Here is a 20,211-nt window from a genome sequence, read left to right on the forward strand (position 1 = left end):
ACACCGGGCTCTCCCTGTCCTATCCTGTTCCACTTCCTGCCTTCTATATTCACTCTCTACCCTGAACCTTCAAATCCTACCTATCCTTCAAAGTCTAGCTCAACTATCATTTGTCCATGAAGTCTTTTCAGGTATCCCAAGCTGGAAGGGATCTCCATCTTGTGTGAACTTACAGAGTACATGCTCTGTGCCTCACTTACCTTTTCCTTTTCTTTTTTTTTTTTTTTTTTTTGAGACGGAGTCTCGCTCTGTCGCCCAGGCTGGAGTGCAGTGGCCGGATCTCAGCTCACTGCAAGCTCCGCCTCCCAGGTTCATGCCATTCTCCTGCCTCAGCCTCCCGAGTAGCTGGGACTACAGGCACCAGCCACCCCGCCCAGCTAGTTTTTTTGTATTTTTTTTAGTAGAGAATGGGGTTTCACCGTGTTAGCCAGGATGGTCTCGATCTCCTGACCTTGTGATCCGCCCGTCTCGGCCTCCCAAAGTGCTGGGATTACAGGCTTGAGCCACCGCGCCCGGCCTCACTTACCTTTCTCTAAGGGCACAAGTAAAACTTGAATTCATTCTAATCATAAAAAGTTCAAGTAGGGCTGGGCACGGTGGCTCATGCCTGTAATCTCAGCACTTTGGGAAGCCGAGGCGGGCGGATCACGAGGTCAGGAGTTTGAGACCAGCCTGGCCAACATGGTGAAACCCCCCGTCTCTACTAAAAAATACAAAAATTAGCTGGGCGTGGTGGCGGGCACCTGTAATCCCAGCTACTTGGGAGGCCGAGGCAGGAGAATTACTTGAACCCGGGAGGCGGAGGTTGCAGTGAGCTGAGATCACGCCACTGCACTCCAGCCTGGGTGACAGAGCAAGAATCCGTCTCAAAAAAAAAAAAAAAAAAAAGTTCAAGTAGTGAGATATAGAGCAAGAAGTTTAAGTGTCCTTTCACTCCTGAGAATTTATTGCTTTCTGCCTTGATTAATGTTTCTGTGTCTGCTAGCAACTCTATTAGACAGATATATGAGGACAGGAGGCATAGCTGAGTCATCTTTATTCCCCTAAAATAGGCATCAATAAACAATTACTGAAAGAATCAATCAGTTTCAAACCCCTTGAGCCTGCACATATTACACTTTTAGACATCAGTGAGAGGGTCTGTTCAAGAAAAGTGACATTTTTCCAGGAGGACTGGTAAAGGTATGTCAAACACTCTGTCTCCTCCCACCTTCATTAAAGAACAACAAAAAAAAGCATCTACTTCTAGGTACATGAGGCGTCTGGTTTCTGTTTTAGCAGGGTCTCAGAAGGAAATGACTTTTCTCTGAAACTGTAGACACCCCACCTAGCTGTGGCATTGTTAGGCCTCAGGGTAAACAGGAAACTTCCTGCCTTGGGCCCTTCATGTCCTTCTCCCAGACTATTAAAGAGACTGTTAATAGGATGGTAAAAGGACAGCTGCTGGTCATAAAATCAGCCCATTCCTTAGATCCTCAGAGAACAACTAAATCCCTGCAAGGTCAGAGAGAAAACCTTGTCCAGCTCACACCAGGTGCGCCTACCTAGCTGGGCTCCTGTTACAGGGTTTCTGGGCATGATGAGATCTACTGTGAAGGTTAAGCTGAGACTGCCAGAGCAGTGACATCACACCTACTCTGTGGGGTCTGAGTCACCTTTTCCAGTAGAGGAATAATCAGTCCTCATTATCCCCCAAAAGGAGGCAAAGAGGAGAGCGAAGAGCCCAGTGCTCCTACCTCAGCAATGAAGAGCTGAAACAGGACCCCAACACTTCCTGCGCACAAGGTGGAAGTGTCTGGATTTGCAGCTGTTGGCAAGGAGAAAGGGATCAGTTTCTGCCAACTAACTGGAGGGACACTAGGGCAGGGGTGATCATCGTTTGCCAAGAAGGGCACTCGGTGTCTTGGCAGAAGGCAGAGGGCTGCCCCGATCTGTGTGTACATTTTCAGAAGCATTTGACTCTGGACCAAATTTTCTCAGCTGTGCTAGTGCTGTGGCGATGGATGGGAAATGCTTATTGGCCAGGCTGACCAGAAGCTCCAACAGAGGGTACTGGGGCTCAGCCAGGAGCTTCCCTTCAGCTGGCAAGTTTAGCTTTCTGTCACGGTCAAAGGGAGTGTGTCAAAATTCCAATTCTCGAGGCTCTCTAGAAGCTGCTTAGGATTACCCATCTGTTTTGAAGAGTTTCTGCTTACTGGATTTTTTGGCTTAAATGGGAAATAAAAGAGGTGATAGATGATACAGAGCCAAACTCTCATCTGGCTCAAGGAATAGGCATAAGTAGCTCAGCAGGGGTCAATGATCTTACTTCCATTATAGTGACAGGCTTATGACCAAACTGGGGCCAGGAAGCAGGGCAGATACCATTTCATTCCACCTTGGACTTAACGTATGATTTACCAATTCCTGCCGCTGTGCTGGCGCCTCTGACCCATGTCGACCGATCAAGTAAGCAGGCACCTGAGAACGGGACAACAGGCGCCTTATCTGCCAGATGTCACTGCTTTCCCTCATTGAAAGGAAAAACCACCTAAGTTACTCCCAAGAGTTGCACTCGGGGGTGGAGGAGGAGTTTCTTCTAATTGCCGAAAACATGAGAACTGGATATTTTCTCCTAAAATCCCACGTTTAAGCCTCTACATTAGCATTTAGACTGGGGTGTTTCTGTTGTTTAAGGCAGTTCTTAAGATCTTAGAGCAGAAAGGGACCTACAAGAGACTGTATGGTTCACCACCACCCCTTGAAGAATATCATCATTTCCCACGGTTTCAAAGATGGTAACTAAGGTTCTGAAAACTCTCCCAAGTCACATGGCTGGTAAATGGGGTTTTATTGAGAGGACTAGAATCCAGGGTTCCTGATGCTTTCTTCTTACCCTTTTTCCCCCAACTGGTTTACATTATTTTAATTTTTTAAAGTTATTTTAGTTTTTGCCACGAGAAGGGAAGAGCATGGAAAGATCTGTATTATTTTTATTTTTTACTTTTTCTGAGACAGAATCTCACTCTGTTGCCCAGGCTGGAGTGCAGTGGCACAAACTTAGCTCACTGCAACTTCCGCCTTCCAAGTTCAAGCAATTCTCATGTCTCAGCCTCCCGAGTAGCTGGGATTATAGGTGTGTACCACCACACCTGGCTAATTTTTGTATTTTTAGTACAGACGCGGTTTCGCCATGTTGTTCAGGCTGGTCTCGAGCTCCTGGCCTCAAGTGATCTGCCCACCTCGGCATCACAAAGTGCTGGGATTACAGTGTGAGACATTGTGCCCGGCCTGTATTATTTATAAAAAGGTAATTCATTGCATGTATAACTGAAAGAAGTTTAATTTGCATATCTTTGTAAGATTTTTTTCATATAAATAAAAATAAATGCACAAATCATAAAAAAATTCATCAGAAACAATGTCCCATTTGGAAAAAATGGTCCCACTTTACTACTCCCACTACTCTGTTCAGGCCTGTACCATCTTGTGTAGACTGTTACCAGCCTGTCAGCTAAAGCCTTTGATGAAATTTACACTTCAATAAATTGACATTTAAATTTACACACAGGTCAATGGTAGGTTTAAGACTGCCTCTGCTATGTTAATTGACTAGACAGATCCAGGTGTACTTTAAACTTGGAATAAGACAATCTTCACTTACAGAGAAAATAGTTATCTAAAATTTGCCCTCGCCAGGACCAGACGGGGCTCTCTAGTGGCTGACACTTCTCCCATTCCTGACCAACTTTCAAGGAGAAAAGAAAGATTATAAAGGACATAGTAATGATCCCAGGGCAGCACAGGCAGTTCCAATGTGTATTTTTACTTTCAGACCCCTGGGTTAAGTCGGCTTCCAGCCTGTCCCTGGAGAGTCCAGGTCATGTCCAAGGCAGGAAGTTGCAATGTAGGAGTAGTCCCAGGAGCCAGTAAGTCAGGAAGTAGCCTAGAATGTATCGTGTGACTGGAGAACAGGTTTTCCAGCGATACAAAAGTCCCATGATAGGATTTCTGGGGACCTTCTGTCCTGGTGGGGAGTCCTCTGCAAGAGGCTTCCAAGGCACAGTCTTTAAGGATCTCAACAGCGGCTCTTGATCCTGAAGCAAGTGAGCTGGAAACCAGTACACAATAGGAGTGGAGGAGCCCAAAAACCTGGTGAGAACCTAGAAATCATGAGAGGGGAATACCCAGACATTTACTGGAATGTCACTGACTCAAATTGGACTAGCCTGGGGACTTCTTCACTGCTGGGTGAACTATGGTCACCCAATGTATTACACTGGTAAAGAAACTGAAAACAGCTTAGGATCCGTCTTAGAAAGATGTATGTAACAGCAGACAGGCATCCTCCATGTTACAAATAAACATAGCTACAGACTAATTACATTAATTACTATTAAAATAATGGGCCAATGAATACTAGAAACTCTGTGGGGTCTAATTTTAGCCCAGGGCCTGGACTCTAAACTCTGTGATATTGATTTGGGGCTTGGGAACCTGAGGTGGTTCCCTTATCCCATGGGATGGCAAAGCACAGGGAAACAGGCAGAAGACCCATTGCTTGAACATTCTCTCTCCTACTGGAGTTCAGAAACAAGTTTCCAAATGGTCTCCCTCAGCTAGCCTGGAAACTTTAAGCTTTGCTGGCACTCATTCTGTGATTTAATCTAGCTGAAAACACAGAATGCTACTTTCTATTTTCTCTGTCTCTTATCCATACAGCTTGGAAAAACTTTAGAAACAGCCAATGTGCAACTCCAAGAGGAAGAAACTGTTAAGAAGAGGTCAGCATGGGGAAAAAAGACGTCCCCAGGGTGGTGCCACAGCCAATAACAGAAAATCAGATATAAGATCAAATCCTTCCCATCCTGCTCTATCACCACCGCCACCACCCAAAACATTGGTTAAGGTATCTCCTCTGGAAATTGGGGGGCTGCCTGAGTTGAGAAGCTCCAGAAGTCAGCAGTCAAGAAACCAATATGGATATAACTGTATATTAGGAAAAAAGATCCCAATATACAACTGTATAAAAGATTCTAATAAGGAAAAAGAGACATCCTCTGTGCTTATTCTTGTATCTCAGTCCAATCAGGTCCTTTCACAACCTTCGTGTTTTTGCATATGCCCTTCCTTTTACCTAGAATGTTCCTCCTCTGCTTCTTATATGGAAAATCTCATTCTTTAGGACCCAGCTGAAATATGACGCCTTTCTCAAGTACTACAGTGAGTTACCTACTTCTTCTTTGCCTTCATAATACTTTATCTGAGCTTTAAAAAAAAAAAATCTCGCTGGGCGCGGTGGCACACCTGCAATCCCAGCACTTTGGGAGGCCGAGGTCAGGAGATCAAGACCATCCTGGCTAACACGGTGAAACCCCATCTCTACTAAAAATACAAGAAATTAGCCGGGTGTGGTGGCGGGCGCCTGTAGTCCCAGCTACTCGGGAGGCTGAGGCAGGAGAATGGTGTGAACCTGGGAGGCAGAGCTTGCAGTGAGCCGAGACCGTGCCACTGCATTCCAGCCTGGGCAACAGAGATTCCATCTCAAAAGAAAAAAAAAAAAAAAAAATCTCAGGCTGAGCATGGTGGCTCATGCCTTTAATCCCAGCACTTGGGAGGCTGAGGCGGGTGGATCACTTGAGGTCAGGAGTTCGAGACCAGCCTGGCCAACATGGTGAAACCCCATCTCTACTAAAAATGCAAAAATTAGCTAGGTGTGGTGGCAGGCGCCTGTAATTCCAGCTACTCGGGAGGTTGGAGCAGAAGAATCGCTTGAACCCAGGAGACAGAGGTTGCAGTGAGCTGAGATCGCACCACTGCACTCCAGCCTGGGCAACAGAGCGAGACTCCATCTAAAAAAAATAAAAATAAATAAAGTAAAATAAAACAAATCTCAAAATAGCACTCCCCTTTCTATCCCATTATACTATTATTTTATGTTAAATGTCTGTCCTCCTGTTTATACCATGAGACCCCGTAAGGCAGTAATTTTGTCTTTTTTTTTTTTTTTTTTTTTTTTTGAGATAGAGTCTCACTCTGTCGCCCAGGATAGAGTGCAGTGATGCGATCTCAGCTCACTGCAACCTCCTGGGTTCAAGCAATTTTCTGCCTCAGCCTCCCGAGTAGCTGGGATTACAGGTGCCTGCCACCACGCCCAGCTAATTTTTGTATTTTCAGTAGAGACGAGGTTTCACCATTTTGGCCAGGCTGGTCTTGAATCCCTGACCTCGTGATCCACCCGCCTTGGCCTCCCAAAGTGCTGGGATTATGGGTGTGAGACACCACACCCAGCAGTAATTTTGTCTTATTCATGTTTCATCCTTAGAGGTCTGACCCGGGGTCTGGCACAAAGAATACCCCTAAATAGTCATTGAATGAATAAATTCAGTATGGATCACTCAAATGGGAGACGTTAGCTGCCTTCCCTGTCCTTGGCCAAGGGGTTTTGCCTGTATTCACATCTTTATCCCAGTCAGGAATCCACCTCACCTGAACATGCATGCACAGACCTCCAAACAGCAGCAGCACTGCAGCGTGGACCAGGTACACGAACACCTTAGGACTGAGGAATCCAAGATCGGGCTTCTCTAGGGTCTTGTTGTTCTTGCTCCTTTGCAGCCCAAGTGTAAGGCAGAGCCAAGGGTGGGTGGTCACGTATGTCCAAGTTGCCCAGACAACCAGTATAGTCACTGGTGCAGCCAGTAGAAAATTGGGCACCTGCCTGAGCTCGTAGTATTTCAAAAAGCCAACATTCCAGTAGACATCCTGGATATAGCTGTATATTAGTGGAACATCCCAGAAGCACCAAGGCGGTTCATTTCCCTCTGCAATCCGGTAGCCCTTGTCTACAGCTAACTGCACCAAGGGCTCAGGAATGGGGTGGGCTGAGCCTGGCAGACAGAATTGGGTGTAGGCATAATACTGAAAGAGGGCAAAGGGAAGGCCAAGTGTGAACACCGACAGAAACAGAGAGGCCATCAGCTTAAAGAGCTGTCTCAGGGGATTCAGCATCGTAAGAGAAGAGAAAAAGCCTTGGCACTGAGAATGCATGAGGAAGCCAACACTGACCAGCCCATTGGAGCGTACCCCAGTGGCAATGGCAAAGAGGAGTCCACTAGTCCAGACTCGGCCCCTCTCCAGCTGCCCCATGGCACTGAATGTCAGGAGGGCAAACAAAGCTTCTGAGTAACCAGCTGCCAGGAAGACATTGGCAGGGCTGAGACAGAAGAGCAGAGCTGCATAAAAGGCCTGGCGGGGACAGTGCAAAACCAGACAACCCAGGTCATGAAGTGCAACTGCAGCCAACATGAAGAACAAGAAATTGAGTGATGCTACTGAAATCAGCAGGCAACTGCGCAGACTCAGTAACCCCCGTAAGGGTCGCAACAGTTCGGTCCCCACCATCAGGGCCAAGGGGAAACCAGGAAAGAAGGCGAAGTTGTGCTCATACAGGTAGCCATGCTCAGCAATGAACAAGAAGTGTTCAGCATCCCAGCGAGACAGGCCACCCAGAAGACCGTCCACAAGTTGGTCCACAAAGCCTGAGGGGGCCAGGCGAGGAGGAGAGAAGGCTTCTGCGTGGTGATCTGGGATGATGGCATTGAAGAGGGCCTGTGGAGTAAAGAAAAACCAGGATTTTGGTTGAGTAACTGGAAGAAAAGAATTGCCATTTAATAAAATGAGGAAGAAGGCCAGGCTCATGCCTGTAATCCCCACTTTGGCAGGCTGAGATGGGAGGATTACTTGAGTCCAGGAGTCCATGACCAGTCTGGGCAACATAGCAAGACCTTGTCCCTATAAAAACTAAAAAAAATGTCTCAGCACAGTGGCTCACACCTGTTATCCCAGCACTTTGGGAGGCTGAGGTGGTAGGATCACTTGAGCCCAGGAGTTTAAGACCAGCCTGGGCCAACGTAGCAAGACCTTGTCTCTACTAGAAATAAAAAAATAAAAATTAGCTGGGTGTGGTGGTACATGCCTGTAGTCCCAGCTACTTAGGGGGCTGAGGTGGGAGGACTGCTTGAGCCCAGGAGGTTGAGGCTGCAGTGAGCCGTGATTGTGCCACTGTATTCCAGCCTGGGTGACAGAATGAGACCCTGTTTCAAAAACACTCAGAACTCTTCTTGAGGACTGAACCCTGGACATGTTAACATCTGAAGGTTAGAAAGAGGATGAAAATCCAGTAATGAAGAAAAAAAGGAACAGTCAGTGAGGTGGCAGGGAACCCAGGAGAGCATTAGAACCAAAGGAAGAAAAGGAAGTGATCAACTCTGTTAAATGCTGCTGGGAGGTCAAGTAAGATGGGGGCTGAAAACTGACCACTGGATTTAACAATGTGAAAGTAACTGGTGACTTTGACCAGGGCTATCTCAGTGGAGGGGAAGAGACAGAAGCCTGCCTAGGCTGGGTCCAACAGAGAATGGAAGAAGAGAAACTTTGAGGAGTTTTGCCTTAAGGGGAAGCAGACAAATGCGGTAGTAGGTGAACAACAATGTGGGGTTAAGAGAAAACTTTTTTTAAGGTGGGAGATAAGGGTGTGTATGTTAGTAGAAATAACCCAGTAAAAGGGTATGCAGGAGAGAGGGAATTGCGGGGTAGGCAAAAAGGGATGGAATCTGCTACAACGGTAGAGGAGCCAGCCTTAGAGAAGAGGACAGACAGTTCATCCAGTCTCCAATCTTCAGTACTGAAAGCACAAAGGTGCAGAAATGGGTAGGCTGAAGAATGTGGTGGGCACACATGGAAGGAAGTCTCCTCTAAAGCCTTCTATTTTTCTGAGTTGTCATTTAGGAAAACAAGTTGTTACATGTTACATGTTTTTCTCTTTCCTCAAATCTCTAACACCCCCAGAACTCACTCTCAAGTGATAGCCTCTTTTCAGGCACACATCATCTTCATTAATAATGAAACCACCAGGAAATCAACAGAAGTTGTGCTGGGAAGAGTGACAGTGAACCGGGGGCTAAAACCGTCAAGGATTAGCTGTCACTGACAGAGACGATAGCAGCAACGACGGGTAATTTAGGGATATAATCTGATGGCTTGAGCGTTAAAGCTGGAGGTGGGGGGATGATAATCACATTTACTGTTAAATGTCTTTTTGCTGGCCAAGTGCAGTGGCTCACGCCTGTAATCTCAGCACTTTGGGAGGCTGAGGCGGGCAGATCACAAGGTCAGGAGTTCGAGACCAGCCTGGCCAACATGGTGAAACTCCGTCTCTACTAAAAATACAAAAATTAGCTGGGCATGGTGGTGGGCGCCTCAGCTATTTCGGAGGCTGAGGAGGGAGAATCATTTAAACCTGGGAGGCAGAGGTTGCAGTGAGCCAAGATCACGCCTTTGCACTCCAGCCTGGGGCAAAAGGGCGAGACTCCATCTCAAAAAAAAAAAAAAGTCTTTTTGCCCTATTAGATGGTCAGCTACTCAAGAGAAAAGAGACCATGTTTTTTTACACTTACCATCTAGCCCAGTTCTTGGAACGCAATAGGTACTTTAAAAATTTTTGGTGGTTGAATGAACTGCCTAGAGGAAATATACTGTTTCCAAAATTACCACCTGAATTAGAACCCAGCTGTCCTGGTTCCCTATCCTGATGCTGACTTGCAGCATTGCTCCTTTGGTCTGCCAGTAACCCAGCTGATGCTGGTTGAAAGACATCACTGAGTAAGTCTCCCTAGCCTGGCAACAGGAGCATAGCCCCATTTTTAAGGCTTTTTAAATTTTGGTCAGTTTCCTTATCAGGCCACTTCAAACAGTAAAAACAAACAGCACAGGAGTGACAGTCACAGATAAACAGCCCTAGCCTGCAGGTGGACACGTTTAACTAATCTCGAAACCCAGCAGAGTCTGCTATGCCTTATATAGTGGGGAAGGAGAGAGGAAAGTTTCCACAAAGGGACCGGTTATGAGCCTCAGAGACAATGGTACTGGCATAAAAGGCACACATCACTATGTGAATCTAACACCCCTAGGGTGTCGACATACATTCAACAACATTCATTCATTTATGAACATACTGAGCTAGGCACCAAGCACTGTGCTAGGCAGCAAATAATTCATATATACACGATATTTTATTAAAATATGTATCAAGGGGAGCCTCAGAGGGGAAAGGGAACTGCAAAAGGGCAAGTGCCCTGAGAGTTGTGAGTGGGTGAGGCAGGAAGGGGAGGCACTCGGGGGAATAGGAGGAACCGTTATATATCCAGATGGTCTCACGACTTGCACATTGCCATGTTTTTCCCACTCAACTGACTGATACAATGCTCAGTCTCCTGGTAAGGGGGACATAGGGCAATACTTTGAGCTGTCACACCCTACAAGCATCTCTGGTTACAGAACATCACAGTCTGTTGGAGAGACCACTAGCTCAGGAGTTAGGAAACATGGGGTCAAACTCCAGCCCTTCTCTATCTTGCTGTGTGGCTTTGGGGATGTCACTTAACCTTTCTGGGCCTTTGCTGCTTCATGGGTAAAACAAGATTAACAGACCATTTTTCTAAGATTCCTGACCACTTTTCAGCTCTAAAGTCTATGTCTCTGTGGTTTCAACCACATGGAGGGGCACACCTGAGAGGTGGAAAGGAGATGGGGACTCTTCTTACTGCCTAGTCCAGTCATGTAGCAATGACACATTCAGGACAAAGGATGGGAGACTGACCTGCAGCATCAGAGTCAGGATACGGCAGCTGACTGCAAACCTCAGCACCTCCTTCCGGGATGGGTCCTGGGGCCACATCCTCTCACCATCAGGAATTCAGGGGTGTTGCTACCAGGATTAAGCTCCCTCAGGCCTCTAAACTCCAAAGGAAGAAAATGTCACACATTGAGTGAAAGCAAATTCTTGAAAGCATTCTTCACCGGAACCTCCCCTCTCAGAATTACTATGACAAACTTAACCAACCACCTAACTTCCCAGATAAGGGGAAAGCATCTTGACAGCAAATGGGTTCAGTAGGTGTCACTTTGAAGCACTGAATTCTCGTTGGGAAAGTTCCATACAGCTAAGCAGGTAGCTGGAAAGTTAAGGTCACAGAAAATCTTTTAAAGTCTATTGAATGTACCTCTGCAGGAACTAAAGATCTGGGTTCAACTCCTGACTGTCACTTACAAGTTCTCATTAGTCCCTCTGAACCTCAGTTCTTTATATAAAAAATGGGAGCAGACTTTTTTTTTTCCTATCTCACAAAATTGTCATGATGGTGAAACAGACCAAAGTGTGAAGTTCTACTCAAATCTGTGTTGTGGTTGCTATTATTTAGTGTGTGCCCTTTTCCTCTTGCCCAGAATAATAAACTAGGTCCCAAACCAGAGTCCCCAAAGTGGGGCATAAAACCATACTGGAAGACCATAATGACTCCACACTCTAGCTTAGCTCTCTGATGTGTGTTCAGCTGGTCTGTTAAATTAAGTGGGGAAGGAAAAGAAAACCACCACTCAGCAGGACCTCAGCCAGCTCACACTGCTGAAACAAACTGAGGGTGAACACAGAGTAGACTACCAGGGATGGAGAAAACTTGTTATTTCCCATCTCTTTATTGGGATGGTAGCAGTGTATAAACAACTACAAAGCCACTCCGAGGCAGGGAATGCACCTTAATCTTTTATAATTCCCTGGGCTAAAAGAAGTCATAACAGCTCCTCAAGAACTTTCAAACACCAGCCTGGGAAATTCGAAAGGAAAGCAAAAGCATCAGTGGCAGCTCATCAATTTGGGGTGAAGAACTATGCCCAAAAGGAAAAAAAAAATTTGAACTGAGAAATTTAAGGAGGAGGGCTGGAAGACTCTTCTCTTATTTGGCGAATACCTACCAAACCTGTATCACTTGTTTCTGGAATTCTCTGATCCTCACTAGACAGTGTGCTATGCTCTCATTACATTCTGCCGTATTGCCTTTATTGCTTTGCTTATTTAAGTTGCTAAGGGCAGGGGCTTTATATCACAACTATATCTCAGGGCCTAGAACACAAACAGGCATCTTAAACCCGTGTTCTGAATGAAAGGAAGTGGTAGGGACAGGATACAGCATCATCAGTTCACTGACTCTAGATATGAAATCACTGCCCCAAGTATTCTTCCCACCATATCTCACGTCAACAGCATGACGACAAAGTCACAGAAGCCACAGGAAAATAAAATTTCCCCAAAAAGGGAGACAAGTTGGCCAATGGCAACAGTACTCTTTCCTTGGCACAAGGGGGCGCCTGCTGCTTACTCCATCGCCAGGAGACCTAGAGGAAGGGAGGGGCCCCCAATTCCACGCCGGTTGGCTCACGAAAATTCAGTTCAAAGGCAAGCTTCTGAAAGCCCCAGAGAGCAGCGGTAGTCTGTGAATCTACCCAACGTTTCCAACGTGTGACTCGCTGAATCGAGAGAAATCACGGAAATGGGCATACCCAACCTCACACGGCTACTCCTTCCCTATCCTAGGGCGAATTCACTCTTCTTTCCTCTTCCTTGGCTTCCCACCCGCACGCAGAAGAGAAGTTGGGAACAGAAAAGCACTCAACCCACCTCTGCCATTTGACCATGCTTGCATTCTTCCTTTCCTCTCTCGAGTCAAGCTCTAGCCTCAGCGACTACAGATGTGTGTAGCCCACACTTTGCTTACAGGTAAACCAAGTAAAAACAAAGCCAGTCAATTCTCCCTCTCAGCTAATTGCCAACCTCCCTTCCCAACAACCCCTTTGCCAAATCACAGACTCTTAACTGGCAGGACACTTACAGATCAACTAGTTTCACTCTTCAAAAATTTTCCCGTGAGATAAATAGGCTCCAGAGATCTCATCAGACACGGCGAGGCCAGTGTAATTACCATCGCCATTTTATGGATATGGAAACTGAGGCTCACTGGGGTCAAGTGACACACCCAGGGCCACTTAAAGATGCTGTCATGTTTTTTGCTTCTTAAACCTCACGGTACCAGCCCGCATCCCTCGCCAAAGGGTATGCGCCCTTTCCGGGCCAGGATTATGACCCAGGTCACCCAAACGCCTAGCCCAGTACCTCCATGCCACAGTCTGCCCTTGCTGGGTATGCCTAGGGTAGTTGGGCCCTATCTGAGAATCTGGGACATCCTGTTGAACTGCAGCTCTGGACCCTCCGAGTAAGACCAACACCCCCAGCGTGGGCTGGAGAAGTCGTTCTGACCCAGGGTCCTCAGAGCCAAAGGCCTCGTAGGCCGTCCCGAGATAGGGGCTGCCTTCTGAGAGCCCAGCCGTGTCCGCAGCCCGTTTCTGGCCGGCTCCGTCTGGACACAGTCCCTTCTGGGTACTAACCATCGACTCTCAACCCAGATGGGCCACGGCCCAGGGACCACTCCCGAGGGAGCCTGCGGAGCCCCACCAGGCCACAGGGCCGGAAGCAGGCGAGGGCGGGAGGCTGGAAAGGAAGAGGCGGCGCCCAAGGCTGCTATGGCGGAGAGGCGGGGCTGCCCGCTTCTCCGGGCCTCTGCCTCATTTCTACCGGCCTCCAGTTGATAGCTTCCCTCCCGCCAGAACTCCAGGGCTCCCAGGCTGGCGCCAGGTCCTCAGCCCGGCCCGTCCCGACCTCCCCGGCGGGGACCGAACCTTAGCTTCTCCATCCGGGGCCCACGCGGCCCGCGCCTGCGCGCTGGCTCCGCCGACGGCTTCCCCGCCCCCCTCCTGCCCGGACTTGGAGCAGCCCCGCCTCCCTCCGCGGCGGCCATGTTGACTCCGGACGAGCGGGGTGGGGGCCCCCGCTCGGCGCTTCGTCTTGTAGCACCTTCCCACCTTGGTGACTCCTGAAGAGTTTCCTCGCACTTCTCTCTTCTTCAAGGCCCCCCGCCACCCCGCCTTCAAATAGTGAGCCGAGGCTGCTGTCTCACAGTCAGTGCTCGTGCCCCAGTTCCTTCCCGCTGACGTTCACTGAGTTCCCGGTGTGGGCCGAGGCTCTTGTAGTCGGGGGCTGACCCGCAGCCTCTTCATGGAAGCCAGAGCCGCGCTCTTCCTGCTGTCAGGCAACAATAGCTCAGCACAGGGCCTGGCACACAAGGGATGTCCTCCGAATAGCCAAAGAAAAGCATTCTTGGGGTTTCTGTGGCCGGCAGTGGCACCCTGCGTTTTGGGTGTGAAGAAAGTGGGGGATCCCCCTGATTTTCCCCTCCTTTAGCTACCAGAGACCTTCTGTCCTAATTCAGTCCTCAGCCCCACCTCAGGTGGCTAATGAGGATGGCGAGGAAAACCTCAGAGAACACCCCCCAGGCCAGGACTCCTTTCACCTCCCTCACCCAAGCAGTTTCTCTCATAGGAAGTGGGGCCAAAAAAAAGAAGAGGCGAAGTCAAAACCGTCTACTGGGGGGAGCGGCCGGTTTGTACCCTTGTAACGGAAACTGTTAGAACAACTTTGCACCCTTCTTAAAGGAAACAGATGATAAATCCTTCTCCGTTGGTGGATTTCTTGTTTCTCAGGATTCCAGAGTCTTCTGTGGTTTCAGTTATCTGCTCTCCAAACGAAGCCAGGGGCCGGGTTAGCCTCTGGCCACAGCCTGGCTCAGGGAGGGGTTTATCTTCTGCAACAGCTACTCATGTGGGTGGGAACAAAGAGATGGTTGCTACCTCTTCAGGCGAAGACCAGCCCACATCAGTCTGTGGGGGCCTGGGACTGTATCTCTTGACTCTTTATAACTCATTTCAGGCCCTGAGACCTAAATTGCCTTCAGATATTTGTTGTGTGCAAGGTGAAGAAAATGCAAAGCACATTTAGTCGTTGTGTGTTGGAGAAGGGGGAAAAAAATGGAGTTTCATGGCCCTTCCCCCAGGTTTTTCAGTGCCACGCACTTGTTCTCAGCTCCAGAGGTCTGTGAGTGACATGGCAAAGCCTGGGGGCACGCTCGTGACTGGAGCCTAAGGCTGTGACTTGAATCTCTAGAAGTCCACCATGAGGCTCCAAGCAGCACTGTCTTTGCAAAGACAAAACTGAGACATGAACTGTCCTTGCTGTGTAAATTCACAAGGGGAAAAAGACGTGCATTCTCAGGGTTCCCTCTGTCCACACCAAATTCTCTCAAAAATCTATTTGTAAAAAGGCCAGGGGTCTCTCAAGACAAGTCAGAATGTTTTTTAAAAGCTCAGCTGTCACCCTGTAGAGGTAGAACTTTATCCAGATTTTCAGCTGTACTTTCCTGCAATTTCTCCTTTCCTTCTCTGCTACCCAACCCCCTCCTCTTCCGCTCTGTTTCCGTTTCATTTTCTGACTTCTGCTCTGACAGGAAAACAAGGAAGCTGAATCTTGTGCTCTCAAAGCCCTGACTCCCTGGTATCAGATTGGAAGAAGGCTAGGTGGTATAGGAGGGGTTTCTAGGGCTCCAAGGCTTTGAGTAGTGAAGGAGGCGGCCTCTCAGTGTTCTTGTAGAGTCTGCAGCTAAGATGGAGCCTGCATCTACCCAGGGAGCCAGCTGAGCTACCAGAACTGTGGAAAGCAAGTGAGACAGAGCCATATCCCAGGCTCCAGAAAGACTCCACACTTCCCAGACATTTCCATTAAGAAGCACATATCCCACATCACCAAGAAACTATCACATGCAAATCCCTAACCCGAACAATGCAAGCAATGCATTACTATTCTAGAAGCTTAGGATTTAAGACGGTTACATCATTTCTGTTCTTTGAACTTGCCTCATTCTGCTCTTGCTATTTTCCCTGCTTGAAGCACTCTTCTTTCAGACCACCCTTTGGCCAGTCCATTATGTTTGGGTCTCAGAAGAGATGTCACCTCCTCAGAGTGGCTTTCCCTGTACTATCCCATCAGTCTGTTCTTTTTTTTGTTTGTTTTTGAGACGGAATCTCGCTCTGTCGCACAGGCTGGAGTGCAGTGGCCGGATCTCAGCTCACTGCAAGCTCCGCCTCCCGGGTTTACACCATTCTCCTGCCTCAGCCTCCCGAGTAGCTGGGACTACAGGCACTGGCCCCCTCGCCTGGCTAGTTTTTTGTATTTTGTATTTATTTATTTATTTTTTTAGGCGGAGTCTTCACTCTGTCGCCCAGGCTGGAGTGCAGTGGCACCATGTCGGCTCACTGCAAGCTCCGCCTCCCAGGTTCGCGCCATTCTCCTGCCTCAGCCTCCCGAGTAGCTGGGACTACCGGCGCCCGCCACCGCGCCTGGCTAATTTTTTGTATTTTAGTAGAGACGGGGGTTTCACCGTGTTAGCCAGGATGGTCTCGATCTCCTGACCTCGTGATCCGCCCGCCTCGGCCTCCCAAAGTGCAGGGATTACAGGCGTGAGCCACCGCGCCGGGCCAGTTTTTTGTATTTTTTAGTAAAGACGGGGTTTCACCGTGTTAGCCAGGATGGTCTCAATCTCCTGACCTAGGTGATCCACCCGTCTCGGCCTCCCAAAGTGCTGGGATTACAGGCTTGAGCCACCACGCCCGGCCTCTTTTTTTTTTTTTTTTTTTTTTAAAGATGAAGCCTCACTATATTGCCAAGGCTAGTCTGGAACTCCTGGGGTCAAAGGATCCACCCACCTTGGCCTCCCAAAATGCTAGGATTACAGGTGTGAGCCACTGTGCCCGGCCTCCGCTTTATTCATAGCACTTAACACCATCTGCTTGTCCTGTCCATGAATTTTATTTGTTTCAATGTCTGTTTCCCTCTTCTGGAATGTAAGCTTCTGAGTGTAATGGAGGAGCAAGGGCTTTGTTCACCAATGTATTTCCAGTGTTAGAACAGTGCCTTGCACACTGTGTGTCTTCAATAAAGATATGGTCAATAAATCAATTTCTTTAATCCTATACCTCTGTTTTATGGATGAGGGAGTTAAGGATCACAAAGGGGAAGTGACTGGCAAGAAGTCACATAGCTAGTGGTAGTGATGGGACTTGAATTCGGGTCTCCAGCCTCCCAGGCTGGTTCTCCCACTCCACACTATTTTAATCTTTCACAGATTTACCTCTTTCCCTCTCTTCCTTTTTTCCCATATGACTAATAGTCTTTACGGGCTATGCTAAGATGGGCACACCAAGTCTTAACAGCTCCAACCTACTCTTTTCCTCCATCAAAGTCCTATCTTACCGTTTGATTTGTTCAACAGTACAGGAATGCCTACTATGTGATGGGATGATGATGCAACACTGAGCAAGACAGAAACAATCCTTGCCTTGGTGGAGATGATATCTACTTCATAGGATTTATAGTGCTTGGCATACAATGCTCATAAAGAACAGCTGTTATAACTCACTACAAAAAAGTGATTTTCCCACTGAAGGTGTAGAGAAGGAAGTTACGTGGTTCTCACAGAACACTCACTTCCCTGGAGAAACTGACAATTCATTTCTCTCTGTAGCTGCCTTGCCGTGCTCCTGCCTCCACTTCTGGAGGTGGCCTTGGCCCTAGACTGGGCAGAGGACCAGCCCAGTGTACCTACTCTCAGCAGTATAGTTTCTAGATGCTACACTTTCCATGGCCCCAGTCCTATGGAATTGGAGTAGCTGATCCTAATCTGGGATGCTGGCTCTGATGTCATGCCATTGTGGGGCCAAAGTGACCATACTGGCCTCTGATGAAAAGCAGCTATGCTTTACCAGAACTTTATGCTACTTCTTTTTGCTGTGGATAAAAAGGCATTCATGGCCGGGCACGGTGGCTCAAGCCTGTAATCCCAGCACTTTGGGAGGCCGAGACGGGCGGATCACGAGGTCAGGAGATCGAGACCATCCTGGCTAACACGGTGAAACCCCGTCTCTACTAAAAAATACAAAAAACTAGCCGGGCGAGGTGGGGGGCACCTGTAGTCCCAGCTACTCGGGAGGCTGAGGCAGGAGAATGGCGTAAACTCGGGAGGCGGAGCTTGCAGTGAGCTGAGATCCGGCCACTGCACTCCAGCCTGGGCGACAGAGCGAGACTCCATCTCAAAAAAAAAAAAAAAAAGGCCGGGCGCGGTGGCTCAAGCCTGTAATCCCAGCACTTTGGGAGGCCGAGACGGGCGGATCACGAGGTCAGGAGATCGAGACCATCCTGGCTAACACGGTGAAACCCCGTCTCTACTAAAAATACAAAAAAAAAAAATAAGCCGGGCGAGGTGGCGGGCGCCTGTAGTCCCAGCTACTCAGGAGGCTGAGGCAGGAGAATTGCGCGAACCTGGGAGGCAGAGCTTGCAGTGAGCGGAGATCTGGCCACTGCACTCCAGCCTGGGCGACAGAGGCAGACTCCGTCTCAAAAAAAAAAAAAAAAAAAAAAAAAAAAAAAAAAAAAAGGCATTCATTGGCAGTTTCCAAGGATGCTGGGTGACATTTACATCCATCCTGACACTTGAGGTGACACCAGTCAGGTGTCATTTACCAAAAGCATCCTTTTTGGCCTCTGCCTGATCACTTGAAGATGCCCATCCACCCAAGGACAAAGACTCTGCCTTGCCTGCAACTGCAGGAGCCAAACACTCATCATTTAAAGCCCATGGTCACTAGATATTTTTCACCCTTCCTTCAGTGTTTGCCTTTCAATAGTTAGAAAACCTTGACCCCACTGAGTGGCCTAGTGGGAAGGCCTTAGCCACTTGGGGGTGGCAGTGGCTACAAGGCAAAAGAGCCAATGAGGTTTAGAGTATTGTTTAGGCTGGACTTGGCTGCTCTCCAGCTATGAAAGAAGGTTAAGGTCATTTGGGGGGTGGGGAGGGAGGAGCCTGGGAAAAGAACTACTGGCCACACCCCTGGGTTCTCTGCTGGCTAGGTTCTATTTACTTCTCAAAAGCAAATTACTCACAGCTCACTGGCCAGCAGTTCTCTTGGCCATGGTAACTCCAGTCAGAAACTGGAACCAGGCTAGGCTCTCCCTGCATTGCAGGAGAGCAGATGAAAGGAACCCAGGAAACCGAACTCCTAGGTAATGCTCCACACACAGTCCAGATATGCATTTCTAGACTAGCAAACGGAGCTCGAGACCCAGAACAAAAATAGCCATTAGCAATATTGCTTACCAAAATTGTAGATATGAAAAACTTCCCATTTAACTTTTTCTAGAAGAGTCCTAGGAAGGCATCTTGGTTGACAAAGGTTTTCCTTTCTCAATTGAGAAATACTAATTATTCAAATCCTGTTCCTGACCCAAATATTAACAGCCACACTTAGTCTAATGAACACTTGATTGAAATTCTTAGGACAATTTTACCTTGTGTTAAAGACAATAAAAACAAATCTTGCTTGCTGAGCTCCACAGCTAGATCCCTTACTCCTGGTTGGGTTCTCATCCAGAAAGGATGGACATCCAGAAAGACAGGACATTTTAGCTTTGGCATGTTCAAAGTAAACTTCCAAGCAGGGATGACAAGAAAGAAGGTAGTGTGGCATATTAAGAAAAGCATGATCCTTGGAGTCAGGTGGAACTTGCTTGGTGTATGAACTTAAGTCTTTCACTTTTCTTAGCCTCTTTCTTCAGCTGTAAAATGGGAGCCACATACTGACTTCACAGGCACAGGATTGTTGTAGGATTGTGATGTGTTATGTCCAGAATATAAGTAGGTACACAATAGAAAACTGTTGTTTGTTTCAGATTTCACTTCTAAGTGTCCACAGTAATAGCATTTTTTTCTCTTACTGCTTCTGATTTCTCCTGAGGAACTTGAGGCTTCTCAGTTTCCCTAAGGAAGGGGGTGAACAGAGAAACTATACATTGTGACATTAGCCTCATAAAAGCAACTCCATCTAGCCAACATTGACAGTATCATTCAACTACTACTAAAGTAGATGCTATGTGCCAGGCTGTATGTTAGCACAGGGATGCACCAGAGAACAAATTAACCCTCCCACCACCCTCAATTTACATTTCAGTGGAAGGTGACAGGTAAGTATAACTTGTAATAGGCCAGATGGTAACAAGTGCCACAGGAAAAATTAGGCAGACAAGGGAAATGTAGTTGGGGGGCAGAGATTGCTATTCTAAGTAAGGTGACCAGGAAAAGTCTTACTTATGTATTTGGACAAAGACTTGAAGCAGCTGAGGACTTGAGCCATGCAGTTATTTGGTGAGAGTAGAAAGTACAAAGACTCCAAGGTGGAAACATCTCTGTACAGTGGGGTGAGTAACGGGCAAGACGGATGGTGCAGGAAAGGTAGAGGTAAGCTAGATAACTCAGGGCCTTGTAGGCCACTTTGAGTCTGGATTTTTTTTTTTTTTTTGAGACGGAGTCTCGCTCTGTCGCCCAGGCTGGAGTGCAGTGGCGCGATCTCGGCTCACTGCAAGCTCCGCCTCCCGGGTTCACACCATTCTCCTGCCTCAGC

The 20,211-nt window shown here is 47.8% G+C and overlaps 1 protein-coding gene across 20 annotated transcripts in view; it reads right to left on the minus strand.

Annotated features, from left to right (window-relative positions):
• The window catches only part of PIGV (phosphatidylinositol glycan anchor biosynthesis class V), a 34,198-nt gene extending 19,717 nt beyond the window's left edge, over nt 1–14,481 (minus strand). The window contains exons 1-5 of one of the 20 annotated variants that reach the window (XM_065526999.2): nt 13,258–13,599; nt 12,494–12,585; nt 10,640–10,774; nt 6,469–7,590; nt 1,020–2,460 (exon numbers count right to left, since the gene is read on the minus strand). In XM_065526999.2, the coding sequence (XP_065383071.1) occupies nt 2,314–2,460; nt 6,469–7,590; nt 10,640–10,717 (1,347 nt within the window). In that variant the 5' untranslated portion in view covers nt 10,718–10,774; nt 12,494–12,585; nt 13,258–13,599 and the 3' untranslated portion in view covers nt 1,020–2,313. Of the gene's footprint in view, nt 1–1,019; nt 2,461–3,139; nt 5,832–6,468; nt 7,591–10,639; nt 10,775–12,493; nt 12,586–12,704; nt 13,600–13,731 lie in introns of those variants that run through there. The other 19 variants (XM_005544309.5, XM_005544311.5, XM_005544308.5 and 16 more) reach the window with 19 other exon arrangements.
• Nucleotides 14,482–20,211: the final 5,730 nt, after the last annotated feature.

Source organism: Macaca fascicularis, chromosome 1 (assembly GCF_037993035.2).
Source record: "Macaca fascicularis isolate 582-1 chromosome 1, T2T-MFA8v1.1".
NCBI lineage: Eukaryota > Metazoa > Chordata > Mammalia > Primates > Cercopithecidae > Macaca > Macaca fascicularis.